Raw genomic sequence first — 27,326 nt, forward strand, 5'->3', positions numbered from 1 at the left:
ATCTTTAATGGTGCTAGTGTATATGAAATTGGGTGTGCTTTCCCATTGAATTGAGTCTGTCAGAAGTTTAACCATTATACAAGACACACAGCTTGTTAATTCTAACATGTTACTTTTCTGCAATGCTAAAAGAAAAATCCTTCCCATTACATAATGACACACACCAGTTTGTGTATTTATAACTCAGGCAACTGCAACAATGATGACATTTCTTGTTCTTTAGTATTAAAACAATGTATTGACTTTAGATAAACTGCAATATTGGTACAAGATATTTGTGAATCACTTCATCATCCCCAGAAACGATCTGTTCTTTAACAAAGACAATCAGTGAAGCAATGTGAGTTGTTTGTTCCACGAGGTTTTGAGAACATTAGCATTATTATTCAACAGAACTTTGTGTTAAGAATCACATCAATTGCACCCAGGGCTGGACTGACCATCTGCCATACAGGTCAGATGGCCACAGGCTGGTATCTTTTCAGGCTGATGCCGTGCTATTTATTACTTTCCTCTATTTTACCCCCAAGAGACCAGGAGCAGCCCATTAATCAATTTGAAATATAGGCGGCAAACGGAACCAATCAACATCAGTGGCAGAGCTGCATGGTAGCTAGGAGTGATTAGAAGTCATGCCAGCGCAGATTATTATTATTTTTTTTTGTGTGCTGGTCCAGCCCTGATTGCACCAATACTCTCTCTTTACATGTGACATACATTCCAGTTCATATAAAATCTTCCAAATGTTGCATGACCCAACTTCCAAAACCACAGATAGTTATTCAGACATAGTAAGAGGGGGGAAAAAGACTCACAAACACGAAAACAGCATTACAATTACTGAAAAAAGGCAGCATTCAAAACACAAATTATTTAGACTGGAAATTAAGGCAACATAGGAAACCAAAATTATTGGTGTGGAATAAGTATGGCATTTTCCACTTCAGGAGCAACCAGATGTGAGAAAATTCTGGTTTGGTTGAGGGTGACCTTTCAATGATGCTAAATGTTATGAAATTAGCTTTCTAGTTCCTTGATGCATTAATTCAGAAATTTTTAGAAATGGCCATTTTGAGCATTTTATCACTGTTAGAAAAAGGTTAAATGAATGCTCTTGTAAAGGCGCTTTAAACTGGGCAGAACAGACAAATGGACAGATAAACCAATCATGACAAATGGATCCAATTAAGGTTACTTTCTGTTCAAAAGAAATTTGGACATCCTTGATTAAAGTGAGGAATGTAGCCGCAAGGGGGCACAAGCCCGGATAAATAGAGGGTTGTGTCAGGAAGGGCATCCGATGTAAAAACTTTGGCCAAATCAAAAATGCGAATCAAATATATGACTTCCATACCGGATCGGTCAAGGCCTGGGTTAACAACGACCGCCATTGGTGCTGTTGACCTACAGGGTGGAAACTGGACTACTGCACTGCTGGTCGAAGAAGGAGAGGAGGCAGGTGTGTTCGTAGGAGGAACACCAAGAGTCTAGGACTGAAAGTATGGGTTTTGATTGTTGAAACTATGACAGGAAAAGGTAGCGAGCTGGTTGACATGATGCAGAAGAGGAAGGTGGAAAGGGAGCAAAGCTAGAAGTTTAGGAGCAGGTTTCAAGTTGCTCTGTCATGGTGTAGATAGGAAGAGAATTGGAGTAGGAGTTAACGTGAAGGAGGAATTCGTTAGGAACGTCCTTGAGGTAAAAAGAGTGTCAGATAAGAGTGATGAGCCTGAAGCTAGGAATCGAAGGTGTGATGATCAATGTTGTTAGTGGGTATGCGCCACAGGTAGGATGTGAGCTGGAGGAGAAGGAAAACTTTTGGTTGGACCTTGATGAAATGATGCAGAGCATCCCTAGAAGTGAGAGAGTTGTCATTGGTGCAGACTTCAATGGACCCTTGGTGCAGGAAACAGAGGTGATGAAGAGGTGATGGGCAAATTTGGTACCCGAGAGAGGAACGCAAAAGGACAGATGGTGGTTGACTTTGCAAAAAGAATGGAAATGGTGAGGTGTGCTGTAGGTGTGACGGAGGAGTTCAAAGTGGAGGTGGGACTACATCAGGGATTAGCTCTGAGCCCCTTCTTGTTCGCTGTGATAATGGACAGGATGACAGACAAGTTATGACAGGAATTTCTATGGACTATGATGTTTGCTGATGACATTGTGATCTGTAGTGAGAGCAGGTGGAGGAGAACCTAGAGGCGTGGAGGTTTGCCCTGGAAAGGAGGGGAATGAAGGTTAGCCGTAGCAAGACAGAATATCTGTGTGTGAATGAGAGGGCACAAGTGGAAGAGTGAGGTTACAGGGAGAAGAGACCAAGAAGGTGGAGGAGTTTAAGTAATTAGGGTCAACAGTCCAGAGCAATGGAGTGTGGAAAAGAAGTGAGGAAGCGTGTGCGGGTGGAGAAAAGTAACTACATCCATAAACCTCCTCTTTGGTCTTCTTTTAGACCATAGGTGTCAAACTACGGTCCTCGAGGGCTGCAGTCCTGCAGGTTTTGGAAGTTTTCCTGCTGATTCCAATCTGCAGGATTGTTATCAGGCTTATGCAGAGCTTGCTGATGAGCTGATCATATATAAGCTGTGTTGGAGAAGGGAAACATCCAAAACTTACAGGACTGCGGCCCTCAAGGACCGGAGTTTGACACCTATGGTCTAAAAGAAGACCAAAGAGGTGGTTTATGGATGTAGTTAAAGAGCTTATTAAGGCAGTTGGTGTGAGCGCAGAGGATGCAGAGGACAGGGTTAGATAGAGGCAACTGATTCGCTGTGGCGACCCCTGAAGGGAAAAGCCGAAAGGAAAAGACTTGATTAAAGCGAGGAGTCTTGGACATGAGTCATCAATTTTCCATTTACACACAATCCTATACAGACCCATATTAAAAAGAACAGCACATTAAAAAAAAGCTAAAATATACATTCATTTGAGATTTAAGAGTTCCTTGTTCGTTGATTTGAGCCCTCTTCTCTCTTCAGTGCAAGGGAGCAGACACATTCTGCACCGATTGGGGAAATTCCTGACACTTTTACACATCTGAGAAACTCCCCCTTCTTCAGATTCGCTCAAGCAAAACAAAATCATTAGCGTAGGAATAGTGCAACATGAGAATAGAGGAGCCTAATTTGTATCCCTCTTCCTACCACCTGAGAATAGGATGGATCAAAAGTCTTGCAGGCCCATATGCTTTCTACTTCCTACGTTGCAGCTCCAGAGAAGCCAAGGCACAGAATTGGAATGCACCCTCTAGAGAATCAGGACACTTTTGTGCCAAAGTTGCTGCGCCAAAAAACAAACAAACATTCTGAATCATCACCAAGCTTGTGTAGTATTTACATTGCATGATTAGGACAAGGAAAACTATCCATGATTATGCTATGAAGTTTTCAGTTTTTTTTTTTGGACAAGCCTTTAGTTGGTGAGGTCACTCACTCAATCCACTAAGGCGGGACGGATGCCTGGCTCAGGATCAAAGCTCTAGGTTGACACAGAGCACAAAAAGACAACCGAAGCATTTTAGAACCGATGACGCAACAATCAGATTAATAATTGATCCGGTGTTCAAAACTCATCAGTGTAACAGAAAAGTGTCTCTCTGTCGTGGTGCATTCATAAAGAGGCAGATAAAATGCCTTAAATTCAACAAGTCCACACTTTTGGTGTCCCAGGCATTATATTGCAGGAGGAAACCGCAAAGTCTTTCAGATTTTGTTGGCATACAACGTCTCCTCATCACTTTCACTTTCATCCTGGAACTCATTGGCAAGGAGAGACTTCTTGGAGCCCATTGAGGTTAGCCGGATCTCGTCATCGTACTCATCTCGGTGCTGCCGCAAACGGTGGAAGCCATCTTTTTGCCGATTAGACTTGGCAGCGCACACGCACCAGATGATGCATGCCGTCACCACCAAGGCTGTCATGGAGGCAGCTGCAGAAAGAAGAGATGGAATCAGGTGGGAACAAATGTCAATTGTGAAACATTCCTGGAGGGGAAAATGTTTAAAATGTACTGCCTAAGCTTTATTCTAAACTCTACAATCTACACTCTAAAAAGAGAATTGTTGAACCAACTTAAAAAAAAATTGCTTCAGGTGGTAAAATGCGATTGAATTAAGTTAATCCAAAGTGAATATATTAAGTTGAATAAACATTAAAATTAACAACAAATCAATTTGTAATCTTAATTCTCTTTTTAGAGCGTTGGAAGTGTCTCCTAATACTATGTCAATATACGAGTCATAGGAGCAATTCAGGCTACCAACAATTTCTTGACAAAAGTAAAATAAATCAGGACTTCAATACAGACTTCTAGTTTGAACATAAGCAAATTATGCTCTCAGTAAAATCAAAGATCTTCCATCCAAACAGTTCAGAGAAAAGCAGCTTCACATGACCCCTTCAGGTCATTGCGCGCTGGTTTGAGTGTTCCCAGAATCAAACAAAAAGCAAAGCCGCAACAAAAAATAAAAGCAAAGTTTTTTCAGGCATAATCTTTTTTTGTAATGGCTGGATGGCTCTGTCACTTTACCATTTTATAATTTCATTTATAATGACTGTGTTGTGATTTTACCTTACGTATCTGGCTTTACCTTTAGTATGAATGGTGCAATACACTTGCATTAAATGCAAAAGTCCATTTGGTCCACACTGGTAAACCCAAAGTAAATTTTACATGCGATTGATTACTACCTGCAGTGGCAACCACAAATTCTCTTGGCAGACCAAAGATACTGTGATCCATGTCAAACTCGATGATGATGGCGCTTGCTGCTTCATAGGAGGACACTACCACCTGAGTTGGGACAAAGCAGACATGTGGCAACAATGACTTAAAACATTAGTGCTGATTTTGTAATCTTTGAAATTGCAAAAAACAAAACAAAAAAAATCATCACACCAAACAGGCAGTAATTATTGTACTAAAGCCATCTGTTCAGGTTTAAAAGAAAAGGCTGCCAAATGCACAATTACACACAAGTTTGTGCATTAAAGATCTAATTGTTGCACTCCTCTCGCTCTTTTTTTTTTTTTTTGCACCATCAATAAAAAAAAATGGAGGGGGGGTGTACAACAAAGTTGTAAAACATTTTCTCAAGTCTTACTGCTCTTAAATGAAAAGCAGAGTGAATGCTGGTTGAGCTGCTATCAGGCTATACTGCCTCATTAGAGAGCCACCTATGCAGGTGTGACTTATCAGTATATAATGTGCAACAGGTTGTCTTGTGGGTTTCCAGTTGAGCAGTTGCTCACCCCCTCCCACCCCAAACAAAATCATTACGTTATTCAGCCTTTTACTTCATCCATTGTACAAATAGAAAGTTAATCATAGTTATTCTTTATTTTTGACCTTCAGTGGTTAAAAAAATTAATGTGAAAATTACCCTGAGCGGAGTGAGGGCCTCCCAAGTCAAGATTGAGTAATGATGTCTGAAAATACTCTCCAAGTGTTCTATGTAAAACAGTAAGTGCAGCTCTTGATCTTCTACTATCATTTCTATGAAGCTTATTTATTGAAAGAAGTATTGTTTTAACTCCTAGAGATGCCGCATATGAGATGAGTTCGTATGGCTTAAGGCGACTTATTAGATGTCCGAAGAAATATGGAGAAACGACAAAGGAAAGGAGTTACATGATGGCACCAAGAACTGATTTGGACGTGTGGAATGAGCAGAAAGAAGCGGATTGTGTGCAAAGACAGCTGGATGACCGGTACAAAAGGAATGCTGCAATTCTTCCAGACCTCCATGCGACCCTCACTGACAAATTACAAAGTGACATTTGCTCCAGCAATGTTGTGACGTTCGAGTCTGAAGCAGAATCGAGACCTTTAATGATCCACGGCTTCACGGTAGCAGAGTACCAACACATGTATCATTTGGTGGTGGATCCCCTGCTGCTCAGTCCTTGTGGGAAGCCAAGAGCGTACAGTTTGGAGCTTGGACGCACTATTAAGGAACATCTGTTTACAGAGCTGGCCTACCCAATGCTTCAAATTTTTGAATCACAAGAAGCGGTGAATGTGGTGGAGCGATTTTGTTTGCTTCGCACGACACCTTCAATAGACATAGACTGCAATGGAGGCATTCCATAGTAAAAGCATGCAGTCTTTTAATAATGCCTCAAATATTCCAAGACATTTTTCCTTGCATTGTCATGAATGAAAATATTTTGCGACCAGAGTTCATTTAGTGTGCAACAACATTAAAGCTGCTCTATGTAACAATTTGCTCAAAAATATCTTTACAGTAGCCTTTTTATTTGACCATTTATGACTCAATCCAATTCTAATTAGCAGATTAACACCCTAGCTGTTCCCAATGGGAATTCTGGACAATAGTTTTTAGACTGGATTCGGGTTTGAATTTCCCACCCTCTGTGTCATGCACCAGTGTGTGTATGTTGAGAAGGGAGTGTGCAGTTAAATTTTCAGCCACATGTGGCAGTAGAGATTTGAAATTCTATTTCCTGCATTGAGCAGCTTTAAAATAAATGAACTTAAGCATGGAATTAGATTTTTTTTACCCTTTTAACTCATTTGCACCAAAAAACGTATAACTACGTTATATTTTAAATGTTTTAATTGTCCCAAAGACATATTTATACGTTTGTTTGTTTTTTATGCTAGAGCATACAGAAGCCTCTCAACTGCACAAAACGGTTGAAGCAATGGTAGTTGTTACAAAAAAAGGCCAGCAGGTGGCAGCAGAGTAGAGGAGATCAACCAGGGCCATGTTGAAAACAAGCTGTTTCCCCCACAATTTAAAGCAGATTTATGAATAATGATGAAACTTAGATATATTCTCAAGCTAATTGCTGCAAAGCGGAAAAAAGACAGAAATATACTTTTTTTCCTGATGAAAGAAGAGACTCTATAATCTTTCTTTTGGTAGGTTCTATGTTTTTACAGCAATAGAACGTAATATTCTGTGCGCCTTGCAAAATCAGTCAAAATCCAGTAAAACATCTGGGAGCGAAGGGGATTGCTTCAGTGAAAATGGCTGGGAGTGAATGAGTTAATTTGGAAAAAATTGAGATGTAAAGTAAAAGAAGAGGGTGTGGGGGGTACTTTATTGTTGTGTAGGTACACGTAATGTGACCTGTTATTGTAATGGAACATCACTTCATGAGCAAGCTGCTTTAAATAAAAACATCTTATTGACTACAATGGTAATAATGAGGTGCTCCTCATATCAAGCCATATGCCCTACATTTTAGGTTTAAAATAGTAACCCTTATTTTCTTCCAAGTCACCGAAAAAAATCAAATTACTTTTTAATACTATTAGGACTATACACCAGGTATAAGAAAACATCATAGGTATAAAAAGTGTGTGTGTACCTCTTGGCGTTGCTGCTGATAACCATCAGCAACAGCTTCGATGTTGTGGTTGCCGGGAGCCAGCAATGCACGAAAGTAACCACCCTCTGCAGTGAAAACTCTCACGCCCCCATTCATGACAATGATAGCGCCAACGATGGGCTTCCCACTTTTATCTCTCACCACTCCCCGCACTCCTTTATGGACCTGCATGAAGAAGATTGAAAACATATTCAGTAAAGGCGTACAGAAAGGATCTGGTTGGGAAAATAATTCAGCCAGCGTACCTCCACCAACATGTTCAGGAGAGGCTTTTTGTTTTCTGCCCAGAGTGTGGCGAGCTGGTCAGCTGGAGGAAACACACAACAACCAGTATACACAGTGATTTCTGGACAGTGGCCGAAGTCCATGCTGAAGTCCTGCAAGACACATGAAGGCACATAGGATTTAATCCAATGTTCTACATTATTGAAGCAAAAATTGCTTCTTCTTTTTTTTTTAATTCGGTGTCAATGAAGAATACTAAAAAGTGGCATACCCGATCCACTCAAATTATCTTTTCGTCTTGTCTTCAGTGTGGTTTGACATTTTATGTCTTTACATCGTCTTTGAGAAACAATTTAAAAAATTAGAAACCGTAATAGATGAAAAATGTGTACATTCTTCGTGGCTCTCCCTAGCTACAGTGCCTGTCGGATTCAGCTTCTTTGCATCAGCCAGGGGCACCAGATGGGGGTCCGGAGAACCACAATGAGTATGGGTGGCCAAGTGCTTTCAGTTGTGATTTATTGCATTTGAGTGGCGTTAAGATATGAAAAATGTTGCGATTTAAGCAAAGTTGGTGTGTGTGTGGGGGGGGATGTTTTAAATATCTAACCTTTGCTGCATTTGCTTTGTTTTTTTAAACCAAAACTAGACAGAAGCTATTTGAAGCAACAAGAACACCCACCTTCATACTGCCCATGTGACTTTGTCTCTCAGCTGCCCTCATAACTCCGTCTGGAATGTTGGATGCTGAAAGAAAAAAAAGAAAAAGAAAAAAAAGAATGTCATCAGATCTTACCCTCCATTTCATTGAAGATTTCAGTAATACATTTCCACCATGTAGCGTATTCTCACAAGTGCACTTGTTTGTCACATTTTCCTACTAAATACGAGTAAAAACACTACGGTATACCGTGACAAGCAGATAATTGTAGAAAAAGCATACATACCCTGGCCGTTATTTGAACATCCAGTGTTGCCAAGGTGCATCTTGGGATGGTTGTTGGCATAAACGCTGGCCAAGTACTTCAGCGTGCCTTCATTTTCCACTGTAATTATATATTTTTTAATGTAGAGATTAGTGATATCCAGTGATGCTGAGCTGCAAAACAGCTTTCAGGTGATATCTTTATCCAAGTCTTGGAGACTTGCAGTTATATAACTTTCTCTTTTTAGTTTGTCAAGTCAATCTAGGCCGGGAGGACACAGTGACCCAATTATATTATGTAACTAAAAAGTCTACAGACATGCTCGTATCATCGAGGACACAAATAGAAATCACGATTGCTCTCATGCACTGTATGTAGGTCTATAAGGGATGTAAATGTGTACTATAATAATGGCCTACTAAAATAAAATGGGATTATTGAAAAGCAATAAATTAAATTTTATTAAAGCACAACACATTACCGATTTATTTCGACATATAATGTAATGTATAAGGCAACTTTATGAATCACACACACAACTACATTCCAAGTTTACATTATTGAACACAACATTAGGCACACCTGTGTAATCAGATCTAGCGCAAAAGCTGTATCACAGATCCTTGATATACGAAGCTAATGCTTGGTTTGGAATCAATATCTGCCAGATATTAATTTAACAGAAGGTAGACTATTGTAGCCGTACTCTGTAACATGCAGAGAGATGATTTAAAAACCTGATTTGAACCTTAGAATCTTTAAAGACATTTTGGACTCTGCTCTTGCACTGGATCACTTTGACGGCTTTACTCAATTAGTGCATATGCGATAATAGAACAGGCAAGAGTTGAAACCATACTTAAATGAAAGACTATGTAGGCTGTTGAGTTACCTGATTGGACAGGCTTGTCATAAGGGTAAGTAGCCACAAGGGATCCTCCATCAAGCGCCACAGACAGTGTGTAACCTTTATCAAATATCATGTCCATCATTGCTCTGGTTTCAGGCTGTGGTTCCACCAAACGCTGTGATGCATTGCCTAAAATGGAGCATTACATAAAAAAAGACAATGCATATGAATTTAATGTTTGCTTATGACAGATGTGTTTGCTCTGAAAAAAGAAAAAAAAAACGATTGCAACTGACCAAAGAAGTCTGTGTCCAGATCTTTGCCATGAGTATTGCTGAAGCCCTGGGTGGAGGTGCACTGTTTCTCCACCGCTTGTTCTCTTCCATCCGGGTTGATTGATGGCACAATAACAATTGTTGTCTCATTGATGAGCTAAGAGAGGAAAACAGATTATCAAAAGGGACTGATTATTTTGATGTCTGCACAAAATACATTTTGACAAAGAGGTGAGTTTGGCATTAAACATAAGAGAAGTCCAATATCAAACAAACTCACCCTTGTAATGACTGAGTTTTTGCCATAATTGATGCATAACAAGGCAGCAAATTCAAGAAGCAGCTCTGTTCCCACAGGGGCATTACCATGGATCCCCGCTACAAAGCGGACCTTGGGCTCAGAGGGCTCAGACTCTCCCGGGTTGTTAGAGATTTCCAGAGCCCAAATAGTTCTAAACTCAACACTATGGCCCAAACTAAATGGAAATGAAGCACATTTTAAGAATGTATTGCAGCAATATGAGATCCAAGGTGGCTGGCTGTGACAAAGCAAGGCTCCCTTACCTCTGCAAGGATGTAATTTTGGGAAAGTTGAGGGTTAGACCTCGGAGGAACGCAGACATCTCCTTGTATCCTCGGAATCTGAAGCTGCTGTCTGTGTCTGTGCTCTTGACCAGCTTTTCCAAACCTTGGCCCAGAGAGAGGTCTTTGATTAAGCTCTCAAACTCCTCCACAGATGGGTTATGGGTTGGCAGGGTTCCAGAAGGTGACAGGCCATTTGGTTCCGAGTGAAACCGTGTCAATCGGAAATCAACCACTTCCGCTCCATTCTTGGACACGGTGGCATATGTCCTCACAGATTGATATCTAAAAAAAAACAGACGGTATCTTTTAAGTGCCTGTACAAACAATGTGCTACTTGTCTCATCTTTGAAATCGTACCCATGGGCGGATGCAGTGATGGAATAAGTTCCAGGGACCAGCAGTCTCCAGTAGTCACCAGTGTGAGCTGTGGTGATGTTGTGGTCAATGCCCTCCACCTGAATGGTGGCATTGGGTACACCCATACCGTCCCTTATGTCAGAGACTGTACCTTTTATTCCATGGTGAACCTTGGGGTTCACACACACATGCACAAATGGTAAATACAAAACAGCGATGAAGAAGAAAAAAATGCCACAGTACATTAAACATTTGTGTTTGTTACCTGATGGATAAACTGAAGCAAAGATCGGCGATTTTGATCCCAATAGTTAGGCAGATCCTTGGCAATGGGGTACTTCACACAACCCAACTCAATAGTCACCTCAAAACAGTTGGTATTTAGGTAATTCCAGTCCTGCATGCCCCCTGGAGAATTGTTTTTTTTAAAAAAAATTTGTAGTTACCATACTCAGTAAGTCTTTATCAGGATTCACCTAACAGAATATTACGCTTTAAAATTGTACAACAATACTGTCTTGATAAACGGCAGACATTTTGATATAACTCCTGTATTGGAAATCATTACACCATTTATGTGTTTGTGAGCATATCTATTGTCTTGGCTTGCAGACATTTATCTTTTAGTATTTCGCGTGTGTCCATCAACCCACCGGCAACATTATACCAGCTGGCGCCATTGGTGATGCCGTCAGCAAAGTATTCCCCAGGATACATATTCACACAAGGGTGCCCACTGTGCATCAAAGGGCTTTCCTGCAAGTGCATGAGAATACGCACAAGAAAAAATAGACACAGAGTGCTGTTGTAAGTCCTTGCCTCATAAATGATTTCAGAGGTTCAGGGGTTCTAATCTCTTCCATCATTGTTTTCTCTTAGAACATGAACCCACACGACGAAATAACACGAAACATGAAGCAGCCATTTAGGTACCTGTGAGTAGGTTCGAGACAATTGCTGAAAAATCTCATCATCGGGTGACTTGCTGTACCGTGTTTTGCCCTCTTGATCGTCATCAAAGGGGTAGTTGACCACCAAAGAACCTACACTTACACACAAAGACAACGGTAAAGATATAGGAGCATAGATCAAAAGAGTACATACACAGAAAAAGTAAAAAAAAACAGCAAGTTTAGTAATTAGTAGTAAATTGTTACAAGCAGCCCGTGCCTCCATGAAGATTGGCTGACAAAACGAAGGGGATGCTTTTAAGCCAATTCATCATGGCGATAGTCTCTGGCTGCCTGGGACTTTTGACGGTGGCAAACTGGTCTGGGAAATTGCGATTCAGGTCGAACTTGTTGCTGTTGTTGCGCCCTCTGTATCCTCTCTTATCGCCTGTGTGGAGACAAACTCATGTGGTGATCTATACCCAGCTGCAAGAAGTAACAAGATGATGCAATGATCTGTTCTGGAATTTGTATGTACAAGTAACAACAAATGAGATACTTAAACGGTTGACCAAGTCTGCAGGGACTACACAGTAAGAGAAGGCAACTGCTGATATGCAAATACAGTACACTCACAAATCATGATATTTACATTGTCTGGCTTCTTTCTGTGGCTAAATAAGGTAACCAAAATATTAGAAACACGTAGACCTATGCCAAGACAGATTGCAAATACAATAATAAATAACTGTAGTGTATTTAATGGTATATTGGGTGGTATGCTATAAGCGCAAAAAGCATGAAGAGAAGATTAAATGTAAAAACATTTGAAAAAGCAAACAAGGAAACAGCCTATATACAGATACAAAACACCTTGAGGCCATTCAATGTACATATGTTGTGCATTTGTTGTTGATGAATGACCTACTTTCTTAAAGATTAACACTAAAGGCAAGTTGTTCTTGACTTTCTAAAGCACTTTATAGCTGCCAGGACCTTTTACACAATTAGCATGATGATCAAATTACAGTACGGTATTGTTACACCTTAACAAAAGTAACTAAAGACAGGCATGTAATTGTGAGTTAAAATGTTGCCCTGCATCATATCATAAAGTGTGTTGCATACTGTGTTTCTTTCCCTTACCTTCAGTGGCCACCTCATAACCATCGGGGTTCATCGAAGGCATAATGTGAATACGAGTGTTGTTGACCAGCTCTGTGACTTCGTGGTCGGTGCCATAGTTGCGGCATAGGTACTCAATGAGGTTGAGCAATAGCTCCCGGCCAACCACTTCATTGCCATGCATGTTGCCCACATATTTAAACTCAGGCTCACCTGGCAGGCATTAAGAGAGAGAGCAGCATAATTCAAATTGCTTTTAGACAATGGCATTGTTTGTTATGAGGCATAATCGTTGGAGTTCATTATACCATGTTCATGAACTGTGGGCTCGTCTGAGATGACCATCACATAGAGTTCCCTGCTTTCCACCGAGCGACCAACCGAGTAAAGATGAGCAATAGACGGGAACTCGCTGCTGTACTTGCGTAAGAAGAGCTCCATATCAGCATAGTTGTGGTGGCGAAATTCCTGGGGTTGAACAAGTTCTGGCTCAGGTGGCGATGGAGTGGGTGTGCTTTTATTTCCTACTGAAGATACCAACTGGGACTGGGTGGTGTTAAGAGTATTGGTATTAGTGGTGGAGGTGTGAATATCAGCGGTTGATGGCGTGGAGGGTGTGGTCAGAGTGACGTTGACTGCAAGATTTGACTCGATGGCAACTGGTTCTAAGACTAAATTAAGTTCTGTGGCATTTCCATCCAAGACCTGTACATTGTTGACTGTGACTGGTGTGTACCTGTGAAATGATAAAGTATTTTTTAGTTCCACCTTAAAACACCTTTATTTACCAAAATATATATGGAAAAGCATAAGCTCAGCATCTCATGAATTTTAAAAAAAATCATCAACATGTTGGCTAATATGGTTTTTCTCTAAAGAGGGAATACAATCATTATATTCCAGCAAGTAAGCATTTAATAACACTCTTTGGATTTACTCACCCTGTAGCCGCAGCAGTGATGCTGTAGACTCCTGGGAGCAGAAGTCTGTAGTAGTCACCATATCTTCCAGTGGTCAGGTTGTGGCTGATGCCTGCCACCACTATGCTGGCATTGGTGACGGCTGAACCACTGACCTGATCTTTTACATAACCACGGACACCAATATGGACCTAGGCACAGACAACCTCATTAAAATAAGGCAGTTTAAAATATCATATTAATTTAAGTAAACACAGTCTGAATGCAAATTATGCTTTTTCATGGAGTATTAGTTAATATTGTTTATACCTGAAATATTTTTACAAAAGGTAGGTCACCATGAAAAATGCACATTTGCTTTGAAATAAATGTAAGCATTATTTAAAATAATGCTTTATGAATTACTTCTATATATACCCCCAATCTAGTGTATTATAGATTTTATATATTGTAGTACTAGTAATTGTTGTCTACCTGTTCCATGTAGGCCAGGAGAGACTCTTTGTTCAGCTCCCATTCTTTATGCAGCTCAGTAGCTTGGGGGTACTTGCAGCAGCTCAGCTCCATGGTGATCTCTAGACAGTTTCCATGTATGTAGTTGTAGTCCTGCATCCCTCCTGCATAATCCAAAATGAAACGTATTCAAGACATTAAACATGTGAATCCCCAAGTGAGATTTCAACAGATACTCTTGTTTTCATGCAATACCATGACATGCTTGACAGCTTGCCGGGTCGCACAAGAACACAAAAAATGTCACCTAGTGAAACTAGGTAGCAGTGGTCTTTCAATACAAACCGTAGCAAATGACTTCCAAAAGCCAACCGTGTCAACATGAGGAATAAAAGCCCCAAAAGCGTATTTTTAGCAGGCAACTGTGACACAGGTGCTGCCCAATATGGTATAAGATCACCTGAGGCAATGAGGCTTGTAAATACCACACCAAAAATATGAACACACTCTAATTTGTCAGTAAAGTGCCTTATTTCACATTTAAGAGCAGGTGTAAAATATAGGCCACCAACATGAAAGACACAGCTCTACAGAGTGAATTCCAACTTGAACCACTGAGTCATGTTTCAATTTTTTTTAAGCCGTCCAATTTTTACGCTTTAAGGCCTCTGAGCTAATTTTGACAGTGAACCGCGTAAGAAGATGTGTTAGAGCAATGTGCCAGAGGTTTGACTTCCTGTGGTGGGAGCAAAGACGGCATGATGCTATGTAAACCAAACCAAACCCCAAAAGCGCTCCTGCTAACGATAAGCAAATGATGTTAAATCAACAATGAGTGGCAACAATTGAGACTGATAAAAGACATTACCTGAATCCTCAATCCGTCAGGCTTAAAGGTTTAAACTGAATGGCAGATGTAAAAAGATTACACAAGGTAAACATGGCCCTGTATGCTGAGTATGGCGACCTAAGCTCAAATAGCTATCTATGTGTTTATGTACCGGATCTACAGTCACACCCTGGACTATGCAGGAACAACAGGTGATAATGGTGCTAAACTTTGTGTGCTGAAATGTCATGTGAAGGCTGAAGTGTTGACACTGGATCTGGACTGTTTTATAAATTAAATTAAAGTTAAATGGAAGACAATAAGCAGACAGCGAGAATTGGAAACACTGAATTCAATGAATAAACATGAAATGAGAGCAATTTTTTTTTTGTTAATTGATTTGAAATAGTTGTAATGATCTGCATTACAAAGCCAATAGAATGTTTATTTATCATTATTCTGGATGTTTTAGATGTCTCCCTCCTCCAACACTGGTGAAAATCTTTATCAGGCTTGATGAGCTGATCATTAGAATCGCTTGTCCTGGGGTATGTAAACTTACAACATGCGTGATTGTCAAGGATTGTTATGTGTGGCTTGCTTAACATAACCTAACATACGTCATGCCAACAAAACAAAACAAAAGTGGAAAGCTCACATTTATTTTCAAGTGATGGCAACCAGAGCAGATATTTCTTCTTTTTTTTTTACACAATCCCCCAAAAAAGGAAAAAAATGTTAGCAAGATAAAGAGTGAGCAACCTGTGCACACTGCACTCATTCACAAACACAGCGGGGAGCATACTGTGAACTCAAGAGCACTCTGCGCCGATATATTTAAAAACGTGTCAGTTTATAAATTCAGACAGGGGGAAAGAACCTGGAAGAGTACAGCTATTAAGACTAAAAACGATTTCAGAAAATCCACTTAAACTGTTGGTTGAACAGTGTTTTGCTGCTTACGGCTTTTACACCATCACAGGTTGTAGTGATTGAAGCTCAATCATATGACATTGTACATTTACCTACACAACATTGCAACCATTTGAACGGCTTTGAAAGAGAGCATATGAGCTTCAGTGTTCTACTCAGATTATCGAGCCAGACATGAGCAAAATGTTTTCTAAGAGTGATTTGAGGCCTGAGACCATGTTGTCATGGCGATAGCTTTTGCAACCATTTGCTTGGACAAACATGCCTGGTTGTCGTTTGACCATTCTGTGGTAAAACATTCCTGTTTTGTACACATCATTGTTTCAAATGTGTTATAGTAAAATTCAACAAATAAAAAATTTAATGAAAACTGATATACAAACAATGCTATAATTCGGCTTTGTATGATCAGGATTTGTTGGTCACCGATTAGGAAGTATTAATACACCAATTAACAGATCACCGATCCAATCACAAGATGGAACAAAATGCCTACTTCCATCCATCCAATTTCCGAACCATTTTATAATTTGTTTATCACTGGATATAATCGCGGACTGTTTACTGAGCATCAACAGAAATAGCAAAAACATTGAAACAGCATTAAAATGCCCAAAGGAAGGAAAAGAGGGAAAAAAACAAGCAGTGTTATTTAAATGTAAAACATAAAACTAAATACTTTGGCTGGAGCCTGGAACCTTTTCACGATTATGCTAATGAAGAACTTAACTTGTGAATTCCCCGTATTACTGTTTTTACAGCGTAATCCAAAACTCGGAAGATTGTGACGACTGATTTGAGGCACTGCGTTTGCAGTATTGTAGCATAAAGGAAAGCGGTACGAATATCGATTAGCAGATGCGCACAAAGACCAGAGCTGCTTCTCTGTGCAGCAAAAAAAAAAGAAGCTAATACAACAGTTACATATTGACAGGTAGTACCAAAATCTATAAGTGGCTGCCAAAATTCATTTATGGTGCGAACCACAAGTAAATGTACTGTAGGTGTGAAACACCGCGGCTGTGATGTCTTATTTGACTTAGCCAATCAGTGACATCGTTGATGGGATCGACAAGTGAAGTCAAGACATTACAGCCGATCACAAAATGCAAAATATCGGCCAAAGCGATATAGCCGATCAGATCGGTGTAAAGTCTAACTATACTACTACTTGACTGAGATAACGCATGGTTGCACAGGGTTGTGCATTAAAACAGACTTTGATCTTGCGAGGAAAAGGGAAAAAAAGTAGACCAAAACTGCGTTGTAATAAACACATGCACCTTTCCTGTGACAGGTTACATAATGACACCAAAATCATGTTTACAATAAATATTTTCTGTGCCTCTTACCTTCTACGTCATACCACTGTGCCCCATTGGTGATACCATCTTTAAAGGTCTCATCTTGGGTATCAGGACAGTTGGGTTGTCCAGTCTTCATCACTGGATGGTTCTTGGAATATACCAAAGCTAAGTAGCGAAAAAGGCTGTCATCCACTGACTGGCTGTAATGTCCTTGCTGCTCATGGGTGGCTGAGTCATCAAAAGGGTAGCTGGCAACCACAGTGCCACCGTGCAGGTTACCAGACAGAACAAACCTAAAGAGGAAAGGGCATGTTGGTACAGTTAGCTCCAGGATGGGCATACACTCAAAACGCCCACGTCGAATGCCCCTAAAGGCCGTACTATTTAGAATTTGAAGAGATCATGTGTGCCTCTCAAATCGCAAAACTGTTGAACTTGCAACCACAATATCAAATCAAAGCTCAGTTCAGGGAGCAAATGATCTGTGCGTGCATAGTAGTGATTTTTTTTGTGTGTTTATGTGTTATACTCACTGTTTGTCCTGCATCCATTTGATGACAGCCATGACCTCGGGAATGGTATCTGGTTTTTCGGTCCAATTAGCAAACTGGTCAGGGAAGCTTCGGTTAAGGTCCTTGTCATTGGCATTGTTCCGTCCCTCACTGTGGCCGGAACAGACCCCCTCTTTGGACGCCTCAAATCCGTCGGGGTTCATACTGGGCATGATATAGATATCCGTGGTGTTCACCAGTTTAGCTATCCGCGGTTCCTCCTCGTATTTAGTCAGCAAGTACTCCACAAGATAGACGAGAACCTGCCTGGACACGGTCTCGTCGCCATGCATGTTGCCAACATATTTGAACCTGGGTTTTCCCGATGACTCTATATGGGGGTCCTTGGTGATCCGCATCACCCAAAGCTCCCTGCCCTGCACGGACTGACCTATGCTCGACAGGTTCGCTATGTGAGGGTATTTCTGGGCGTAAGAGCGCAAACGCCCGGTTAGTTCAACATAATTGTAATATTTGTCGTAGTTTTCTACCGTTTCGCCAGTCGAGGCGCTTCGTGTCCGGTGTAGCCTGGCGTCAGAGCCGCCGAGGTGAAAAGCAAGACAGACAAAAGAGAAGAAAAGTGACATCCGCAGTTTTTCAGTCGTATACTCTGACTTCATTCTATGCGCCATGTTGATATTTCTACCTCCGCGCCAGTCGGAAATTCACTATGCAGGAAAAACAAACAAACTGTTATGTTCGGCCTGCCTACTGCGGCCGTGTTTTCTTGACCAGCTTCTCCAGCCACATTAGTCTACAAGCGCCAACTTCCGGTCAGGGCGGGGTTTCATATGAGGAAGCGTTTTTTTTAAGGTGGACCCGAACATTAATGAGGAAGGGTTATTTTTAGCCTTCATGACGTCAAGTGAGTTTACGTACCAGATATCCATTGAATTGGAGGATCGTATATAACGTGTACTGGTTTACTTCTCACCCATCAAAATACTACAATTTTCCAAAATATTTCAAATTAACATACATAACTACTGTAGGCTACGGTGTCAGACTTGTGTGAATACAAATCATGAAAAGAAAAAATTGCAATATTGTTAGGTGTTGTTTTTTTTTTCATGCATTCATTTATTTATTTTTTACAGCTTATCAGCAATAGGATTGACAGTTGAGCTCATGGTTGGCTGATTTTTTGGGGAAAAATTTTCATTAAATTGGTAGGCTTATATATTATTAATATTATCATTATTATTTCATTAACAACAATTTTGCCTACGTGTGTATGCCTATGTACATTGACATCTGAGGTTGCATTGATTTGCTATCGAACACCTGTTAATTCTTTATAATGAAGTGTGTTTTCACATATTTCTGTATTGTGTTCATTTTTAACCAGGCCGCGGAACAAATTGAATATGTGAACTCAGGTTATTATATCAGTCATTCCTTTAAGTGTAAGATGCAGCTCACTAAAAATACACTGATGCAATCATTGGCGAGAAATGAAAATAACAAATTTAAAAAATACTTGGATTTAGATTTTTATTGTTGGAGAGGTATTGAGATGTTTCTTAATGTGGTTGCAGCGATGTTGTCGTGATTCTGAACTGCACAGCGTCTTTGTGAGAGCTGTTTCTAAATAAGCTAAGTAATTTAGCTACAACTGCAAGAAAGTGGCAAAAAAATTGAAACTCCACTATATATCATGTACATTACATAAACTCTTAGATAGAGCTCCTTTATTGGGTCTCATTAGCTTGCACATGTGTTTATAATGTGGCCCATACATTGAATTGAAACATACAGTTCAAACGAGTACTTGGCTGTTAGCAGCAGACACTTTTTTTACTCTTTATTTCGACTTGTCCATTTTCTCTTGCACCTGCAGTGAGTCTGAATGACGTCACAACTTCACAGACATTTCAAGACACCTTCAGTTTGCATGCAAGCATCTCTGCTTTCTCCCTCTATCGTTTATTCCATTCAGTTATCTCTTTTTTTTTAGTTTCCTTCTAGCAACAGAACAAAGCAGAAGTGCGGCAGACATTTTGGTGACGAAGCACTAGGGAATGCTGGAATGCTTATGGAGGAAAGAGGGAGAGGAGGAAGCCGTGGACCTTTTTGGCAAAGGAGACGAGAGATCTCATTGCTGGATGCGACGCAGTGACTGCACCTGGAATGACTGCGCATGGGAGCCCCATTCTCTGTAATGTTTGTACTCGCCGCCATGGCGATCACACTCCAGAATGTACTGGTAACCACGGTAACCAGGGAACTGGTAGCACACCCAGCTGTAGCAAGAGTGCAAGAGCGAAATATGCTGATATTGGTAAATTTTGATTTTGACTTCCCTTCCTGATCCTCATTATTTGTATGAATGTACACAACTTACGCGCCACTCTGAACTTGCATGGATCCAATCTCATTGGTTCCCCAGCCCATAGCTTGCAGTGATGGGTAGTCATCGCTTATCTCCCATTGGCGTCCCATAAAGTTCTCTTTTTCAAACACCACCATCTTAGACTCCTTGTGGTTCTGTAGAAAGTCCATTCGATATTAGTAAACACCGATGTCCGTTATTTTTAGCATTTACAGGCAATCATTCTGTCAGACACTCAGCTCTAATTATAAAGGAGTCAGAATGTGTGCTTTATAAACTCAGAATCAGTTTCACAGCGTAAAGAAAGACTCACAGCAGAGCAGATGGGGCGGAAAGACATCATCCTCTCAGTGTGATAGGCGATGCTGCCACTCCAAGACTCCCATTGAGGGTACTCTCCTCTCTCCAAAACAAACTGCTGTCCACAGAAGCTGGAGTGCTCATATCCTGCCCAACTACCCCCACATGAAAATCACACAGTTAAAATACTTTTGGGGACTGGAAGAACGTCATCACGTCACGTGGGAGAAAAATGCTTGAGGTGTCATACTAAAAATTCCACACAACCATCTTGTTAGTCACCCATTTGTACATGTAGCACTTATCATATTGTAACACTTTTGGGTTGCCAATGTATTTTTATTGACTTGCAATTGATTAATATTTGTTTTGTGAATGATTAATGTTGGTATTGTATTTTAGTCTTACACGCTTAAGTGTTTTTGTACTGTGCATGTCATGAGCGCGCGCGCGCGAGAGAGAGAGAGAGAGAGAGAGAGCGAGAGAGAGAGAGAGAGAGAGAGAGAGAGACAGACAGACAGACAGAAAGAGAGAGAGAGACAGACAGACAGACAGAAAGAGAGAGAGAGAGATGCAACCAAGCGAGCCTCATTCAACAAAAGAAAGAGAGTTGAATAAACCGAAACGAGTTTGAAATCCTGTCCTGCAGTGTATTTAGTAGGGAAGACGCCAGAAAACGTCAGAAACTTGAATCTCTTTGTAACCCGCCCTTTCCTCAGCCTCCGGAAACAAGCACAACATTTTAGGGTTACCATATTTAAGGTGGCAAGGAGCTGCAGCTTACCATCAACACTGACTTGAGACAAAAGACATTGGTCTGTTCCTCAGTCACAATCCACAACTCTGTGCCACAGCACGCTATTAATGACTTACGCTCCACACTCAACCTTCAGGGAGCGGATGTTGTCAGTGCCAGACTCCATGATGTTCTGGCAGGAGGATGTGAACTCCAGACGCTTTCCCTGGAAGTTCTCCTGGTCGTAAACTGTGATCTGGAGCGGATATTAATGCATACATGAGCACATGACACACTGACGTGTGTTCACATCATTGACATCATCAGACCAAGCATTACGTACTAATGATCAATTTTGGTTAGCAATCTTCCACGTAAAGAGGCGAGACTAACCTTCCATGGTCCCAGTGGGTTGGGATTATTCTGAGCCATGCTATCGTGTCTCGTAAGGGAGATTTACCTTCAGAGCAGAGAGATGGTGAAATCACAATTGTTATTTTTTACATTGGAAGGCACATTTAGGGAACCATATACATGACAGACTATATCAACAATCCTGCCTTTACAAAGATAATAAAGTAAATGTCAGACACTGGCGTTGAGGTTAGTGTATATCAGCCACGTGAAACCTTTTTCTTGTATTTTGATTAATCAAAGTAGCTACAAGTAGGTCACAATATTAGAAATGTTAGTGTTATGTTTAGAATGTTTGGTGTATCTACTGAACTGGATCTCATCTGATTGCGCAAGTGCGGCTATTGTTGTTGCCAGTGCTCACATAAGTCTTTCTCTCAATAGAGGGTTCTCAATTGTTGTACGACCTCTCTGTGGCTGGTCAGTGTGTGGTTGGACCTCACTTATACATTTATGTGTCACAGCAGAAACAAAAAAGGCAAGGGACGAACAAATGTAAAGTGACAATGCTCTGCTATAGGCTGAATAGAATAATAGCTTACCTGACAGGGCCCCAAAGAATAGCACCGCAGTGTTCACAAGGGGGGCTCCACAATAACGGTGTTCTGACCCCAGACCATATGGGACTATTTATATACATGGTGGTGCTGAAAAGTAACAGGGCTTGTGGGTCCGGACCACAGTCAGCACATTGCTGCTCGTGCCATTGTTTGACACTGAGCTGCTGGGTTTTAATGTGCCACAGTGGAACGAGATGAAGGGCAACATGCCCAGTGCAGATAAGCACAAGTTGCAAAAGAGAGGCAGAACAAACACGGCATCCACCAGATCACTTTCAAAGAACTCTTCTGGGTGAAAAATAGTGTGAATTAAAGATAAGATGTGATCATGTGTTACTGGGATACAGGACTAGGACATTCTCATAAACAAGTTAAATTTGTATTAAAAGAAAGTACATACTCGCAGTTTAGTCCATCTCTCATCCGTGTCCATCCCCGTCATCAAGCATGTCACTGCGTTCATCTTTTCTCCCACTTCTTTGTGCACACATGCTCAGTAATGCACATGCATATCGATATAAGTGCATTCAATCACACACGCAAGGCGCACACAAAAAATACGCTTACCTCCACACAAACTTTTTACACTCACCAACAAGTGATCATGTCATCTGCCTCATTGTTGTAAATTACTCCAGTAAACATTTTTGCTTTAATTTCCTAATTAACTTGGAGTTAAACCATTACCATTAATTGCAATAACTGCATCAAGCCTGAGACGCATTAACTTCCCCAAAGTGAAGGATTCCTTCCTTTGAAACGATTTTCCAGGCCTCAGGTGCTCTGTCCTGAGTTGTTCAACACATCTTGATGTAAATACCATCAAATAAAAGCTGGAATTCTGAGCTATTGTATCCCAAATGTCACCAGTAAGTATACAACAAAAACAAAGGACTTGACTTTGGCTTTCCAATACCTTTGGATGGGACTGTAACTGTAAATGCAATCACAGTTTTTTTATATTTGGATTTAAAATCCTTGCTAAGTTTCTGAAGTGGAAATAGAGGACATTTGCTTTTGAGTGAACTGGAACCGTACTGCTCCTTTGTCAGATGTTCAACAAGATTTTGATCAGAATCCTCAGAACACTAAGATGTTCCGTTCTCTTCATTATCCCTTTGGAGGATCCGTAACCTGTGACTAAACACTGCACAGATTCAAACTGCCTGTGCTATATAGTCCAAAACAGCCCCCTTATAACCCAACCTCATCCATTATTCACAGTTGGCACAGTGCCAATCGGTTGAACTCTTCTGTTAAACAACAAAAAAGCCACAATAGTCACAGATATAGTTTAAAACTGATGAGACTGGAATTTTCCAAAATTCATAATGACAAGCCATACTTCTAGGATGACTTCATTTGATATAAGAGACTACAGAATCTTTTTGGAAAGTCACATCAGCTACAAAATGAAAAGTAATAGAGCAAAACGAACACTGTGCCAACTACAAAACATGGAGGAGACTTAGTGAAGCTCTGGGGCTGCTTTGCTAAATCAGGCACTTGGGTGTCTTGTATCTGTACAGGGTTAAATTAATTATCTGGCATTCTGCAACAAAATCCACTGCCTAGTGCCAGAAAGCTGGTCAGCGGTCCTCCAACAAGTTAATAATGCAAAATACAACAAAATGAACAAAACATTGAAAGAGAATGGTAAGCCAAAAGTGCTCAACTGTAGAGAAACAGAAGACACTAGAGGGGTTGCAAAAAAAAAAAAAAAAAGCACTCTAAAAAAAACTGTTGAGTCAAAAATAAGTTACCTGGTTTGGGTAAAAAACAAGCAAACAAAAAAAGGGCCAATTCACTACCTGGGTGTATTTGCCCCAACTTTCTGGGTAGTTTTGTACAAGAAAACCCCCAAAACTGGGTCATTTGTACAAGACAAAAAACACACACACACAAACGTACATGACGGGAAAAAAAAGTGTCGTTTTGTGGAAGACAACCCCAAAATTTGTTTTGTTTTGTACAAGACAGCCCCAAAACTTAGTAGTACTAGAGGATTGGTCCATTTTTGACCCAAATGTGGTTATTTTTTATCCTACTGTCTTTAGTGTAATGAACACTGACGAGTGTGTGTGTGTGTGGGGGGGGGGGGGGGTCCTGTGTGTGTTTAACATTATGCTGATGGCAGTGAATGCCCCCACTTCCAACAATGTGGCTGTACAACAAAACAGTCAGCCAAGTCAGCACGACTTGTCTAAGCATCATGACCTCTGAACCCCCACTTTGTGCTCAAAAACAGCCATCAGCCAATGAGAAGTCAGAAACCTCCCTCTGTACAATCTTACTGGACGTAAATGTATATATACACCCGCGCTCTCTTGCTCACTACCTATAACTGTCTCTTAAGATCGACCCATTTCAAGCTGCTTGTGTAAAAGTAAGTTTTTGGTATAACCTGCAAAAGATAGAGGGAAGAGAATGTTTTTTCCTGTGAATGGATTCTCCTCATGAGCATTGAGTGAGCAGATGGAACATTGACATAAAATGCAGCAGGGTGTGATTTATTCCTTCTCTTGCTATTCAGCTGCTCACTGGGGAAGTAAAACTGACAACAAAGATTGAAGGTCGCATCTCATTTTCATTCCTCTTTTTAATGAAATGCGGCAATTTTACATTTGTGGGCTTTTTGGCAATTAAGTTTTCTCTCACAGGACAAATTCTGGGCACACAGAAGTCTATTAGATCGTAATGTTGATTTAACTGGATGTTAAGTCGAAAATACCTTGTCACGCCAAATTATGGTGTGATTTATTCAGCCTGGTGAAAGTGTACGATGAACATTCTAAACATGTCTTACTGTGTGTTTCCTCCTGTTTCTTCGTAGATCTGACGATGTCTCACTCAGGTGCTCAAGGCAGCATTGGCAGCCACTCCGCCATTGGGCTGCGTAATCATAAGGTACTAAAAAGTACACAATTGCGGTTAGTGAGCAGCCGAAAGATTTGGAACCGATGGAATTCCTAATCTATTGTGTTTCTTCCTAGATTTACCTCTATGAATTTGAGAACTTCCAAGGCCGAAGAATGGACCTGATTGCAGAGTGTCGTAACTTATGCGAGAAGGGCTTGGAAAAAATCGGCTCCATCCGGGTAGAGAATGGGCCGTAAGTCATGAGTGTTTCAATGTTATCATTGTGCAGTAGGGGTAAAGAAAATATATAATGTGTCTGTCTTTCTTTGTGTGTGTGTGCGTGTGTCATTGCAGCTGGGTGGGCTTTGAGCAGCAGAACATGACCGGAGAGATGTTCATGCTGGAGAAGGGAGAATACCCCAGATGGGACACCTGGTCCAACAGCTATAGGTGTGATCGTCTAATGTCAGTCAGACCAGTCAAAATGGTAAGGTCGGCATTAGGAATATTCAATGTTAGATTAGGAAACAGAGCCGAGGGATGTTCATCTCTCGCCCCGGGGCCGATCTACAACCGGCATGAATGAATGAATGAAAATGATAAACAGCAACTAATTCGAATAAGTATTGTGTGCATTTGTAGGACCCCCAGGACCACAAGATCTGCCTGTATGAGTGCACGAATTTCGAAGGTCGCAAGATGGAGGTGTCTGATGAGGATATTCCAAGCTTGTGGTCTTACGGCTTCCAGGACCGCGTCGCTAGCGTTCAGGTTACCGGTGGAACGTAAGAATTTTCCTTTAGCTCTGCATACGATTTGAGTGAATATTGATCGTATGTCTATTTATCTTCCATGCCTTCTTCTTCATAGGTGGGTGGCCTACCAGTACCCTGGCTACCGTGGTTTCCAGTATGTCATGGAAATGGGCTCTTTCAAGCACTGGAATGACTGGGGAGCCCACCATCCCCAGATCCAATCCATCCGTAGGGTGAAAGACATGCAAACACACCGCAGAGGCTGCTTCGAGTTCAATGCCTAGAACCGGTCAGGCTTTGGGCAAAAAGGGTCAAACTAAACTGCATGTGACTTGCAAAGTCTTCACTAACCACTTTCCTGCACAAAGCACATTGCTTCTGAATTTTGTTACTGGTTTTACCAGCACAGTTTGGGAGTAAATAAGGCTTCCATAGTACCTGTACCATTGGTAAAATGCAGTTGGTCTCCAGACCTCATATAAATGATAATAGGTTTTATCATGTTTCCTTGATAGGAAGCAGTTTGTGTTTTAAGTTGGTTTCAGTGCTATTTCAACCCTTTATTTTCATATACAGTCGATGCACATACTGTATGTGTTTCCAGAACAATGATGCCAATCAGCCTGCATAACAACGCAGTCCACCTTAGTTTAAATTTAGATCATGATAATTCCACCAACTTTGTAATATGACCATGGACAGCTCTCAGATCGGCCCTGCAGGAGATATCTTCTCAGAACAACACACAGGACCTCTGATGGCTGTGCAGGGCTGTGCCTTTTGCAGACATCATCATCGTTTGGCTGGTCCACTTGAGCGCTTCTCAGGGCCTGCCAAAAAGACTTACCGGTACATTTACGCCTTCTCAGGGATGCTGGCATCTGGAACTTACCAGTGGAAACAAACATGAATTAAAAAAAAGTGCCAGCATTGTCACACTGTCGAACCTTTGTTCTTGTTGTTTATTGCAGTGTGTTTGTTGTTTTGCACTTCATCGAATAATAATATAGGAAAATATAATGCCTTCATATACCTATACATACACTTGGTAATATTTATTCAGTGAAATACCTTAACATATAGCACTGTTTTGAAAAACATTGCCTCCAGCTTTGAATGTTATCTCCAACTCATAAGGTCTGCATGGAGAAAACAAGTCAAATCTATAGGCAGACTAGGTTGTGTGGTCCAGTGACACCATGGACTAGTCACCAGCAAATCGTATGGCGCATTAGGACTAACAACGAGTCACACGTACATTCACAGCTATAGACAATTTAGACAATTAGACAATGTTTTTGAGATAAGGGAGATTTGCACTGTTGTGTAAGAATATGTTTTTTTAAATGAAATAACTGCCATATATTGTTTTGTTTTGTTGTTGTCTTTTTAATTATTGTTTTATATTTAATGGTAGGCACCATGCTTGACTCCTGGTAACATGTGAGTTACGGATTTAGATTTTTGCCACTCATCTTGGAATATTTATTTATTTATATATCTAGCTAAGGCAATTGAAGGCAATGGTGACGTGATAGACCTGCCGATTTTTTTTTGGGGGGGGGGGGGGTCAAAACCAATTTTTTCTGGTGTTTTTTTTTTTTTAACTCACTTTTAGCGTCTCCCACGAGGTTATTCGTTTCTCCTACAGCGTCCATTTATACATGCAAATTGCCACTTATGCAAATTTGACAATGACGTCATTTAGCGACTTTTAGCATCTTTTAGGACAGCCAATAGCTACTTTCCTTACGGGGGAGTTTGCAACACTGTTTGCAGTTGGTGGGTCAT

The 27,326-nt window shown here is 40.8% G+C and overlaps 3 protein-coding genes across 3 annotated transcripts; 1 reads left to right on the forward strand and 2 right to left on the reverse strand.

Moving 5' to 3' along the window:
• Nucleotides 1-203: 203 nt before the first annotated feature.
• Nucleotides 204-18,345, reverse strand: cpda (carboxypeptidase D, a). The gene is made up of 21 exons (XM_086080372.1): nt 17,562-18,345; nt 17,074-17,321; nt 13,981-14,123; nt 13,528-13,697; nt 12,895-13,322; nt 12,608-12,799; nt 11,742-11,909; nt 11,505-11,614; nt 11,225-11,327; nt 10,837-10,979; nt 10,572-10,741; nt 10,194-10,496; nt 9,910-10,105; nt 9,651-9,786; nt 9,397-9,543; nt 8,526-8,624; nt 8,261-8,325; nt 7,599-7,730; nt 7,333-7,518; nt 4,684-4,786; nt 204-3,922 (listed from the first exon to the last, which is right to left on the reverse strand). Exons 1-21 carry the CDS (start codon nt 18,209-18,211, stop codon nt 3,696-3,698), a joined length of 4,119 nt encoding a protein of 1,372 aa, XP_085936498.1. The 5' UTR covers nt 18,212-18,345; the 3' UTR covers nt 204-3,695.
• Nucleotides 18,346-19,239: 894 nt separating this feature from the next.
• On the reverse strand, nt 19,240-22,052 carry cryba1a (crystallin, beta A1a). Its single transcript, XM_086081122.1, has 6 exons — nt 21,904-22,052; nt 21,341-21,407; nt 21,085-21,203; nt 20,225-20,366; nt 19,924-20,066; nt 19,240-19,822 (listed from the first exon to the last, which is right to left on the reverse strand). The coding sequence occupies exons 2-6, from the start codon at nt 21,377-21,379 to the stop codon at nt 19,675-19,677; spliced, it is 591 nt and encodes a 196-aa protein (XP_085937248.1). The 5' UTR covers nt 21,380-21,407; nt 21,904-22,052; the 3' UTR covers nt 19,240-19,674.
• Nucleotides 22,053-24,203: 2,151 nt separating this feature from the next.
• On the forward strand, nt 24,204-26,481 carry crybb1l3 (crystallin, beta B1, like 3). Its single transcript, XM_086081261.1, has 6 exons — nt 24,204-24,307; nt 24,755-24,828; nt 24,915-25,033; nt 25,135-25,267; nt 25,423-25,565; nt 25,651-26,481. The coding sequence occupies exons 2-6, from the start codon at nt 24,763-24,765 to the stop codon at nt 25,817-25,819; spliced, it is 630 nt and encodes a 209-aa protein (XP_085937387.1). The 5' UTR covers nt 24,204-24,307; nt 24,755-24,762; the 3' UTR covers nt 25,820-26,481.
• Nucleotides 26,482-27,326: the final 845 nt, after the last annotated feature.

Source organism: Leptonotus elevatus, chromosome 7, assembly GCF_054856555.1.
Source record: "Leptonotus elevatus isolate MCC_2025b chromosome 7, RoL_Lele_1.0, whole genome shotgun sequence".
NCBI classification, from domain to species: Eukaryota; Metazoa; Chordata; class Actinopteri; order Syngnathiformes; family Syngnathidae; genus Leptonotus; species Leptonotus elevatus.

Bases quoted from the DNA above. Each gene is read 5' to 3' on its own strand.
- cpda (XM_086080372.1), bottom strand. From the start codon at position 18,211: ATGGCGCATAGAATGAAGTCAGAGTATACGACTGAAAAACTGCGGATG. The intron at 12,800-12,894 runs GTATAATGAACT...AATGCCTGCCAG, and splicing joins GCCCACAGTTCATGAACATG to GTGAGCCTGAGTTTAAATAT. The intron at 7,519-7,598 runs GTACGCTGGCTG...TTCTTCATGCAG, and splicing joins TCCTGAACATGTTGGTGGAG to GTCCATAAAGGAGTGCGGGG.
- cryba1a (XM_086081122.1), bottom strand. From the start codon at position 21,379: ATGGCTCAGAATAATCCCAACCCACTGGGACCATGGAAG. The intron at 21,204-21,340 runs GTTAGTCTCGCC...TATCCGCTCCAG, and splicing joins ACCCACTGGGACCATGGAAG to ATCACAGTTTACGACCAGGA. The intron at 20,367-21,084 runs GTAAGTCATTAA...ATGTGGGGGTAG, and splicing joins CTGAAGGTTGAGTGTGGAGC to TTGGGCAGGATATGAGCACT.
- crybb1l3 (XM_086081261.1), top strand. From the start codon at position 24,763: ATGTCTCACTCAGGTGCTCAAGGCAGCATTGGCAGCCACTCCGCCATT. The intron at 25,268-25,422 runs GTAAGGTCGGCA...GTGCATTTGTAG, and splicing joins CAGTCAGACCAGTCAAAATG to GACCCCCAGGACCACAAGAT. The intron at 25,566-25,650 runs GTAAGAATTTTC...TCTTCTTCATAG, and splicing joins GTTCAGGTTACCGGTGGAAC to GTGGGTGGCCTACCAGTACC.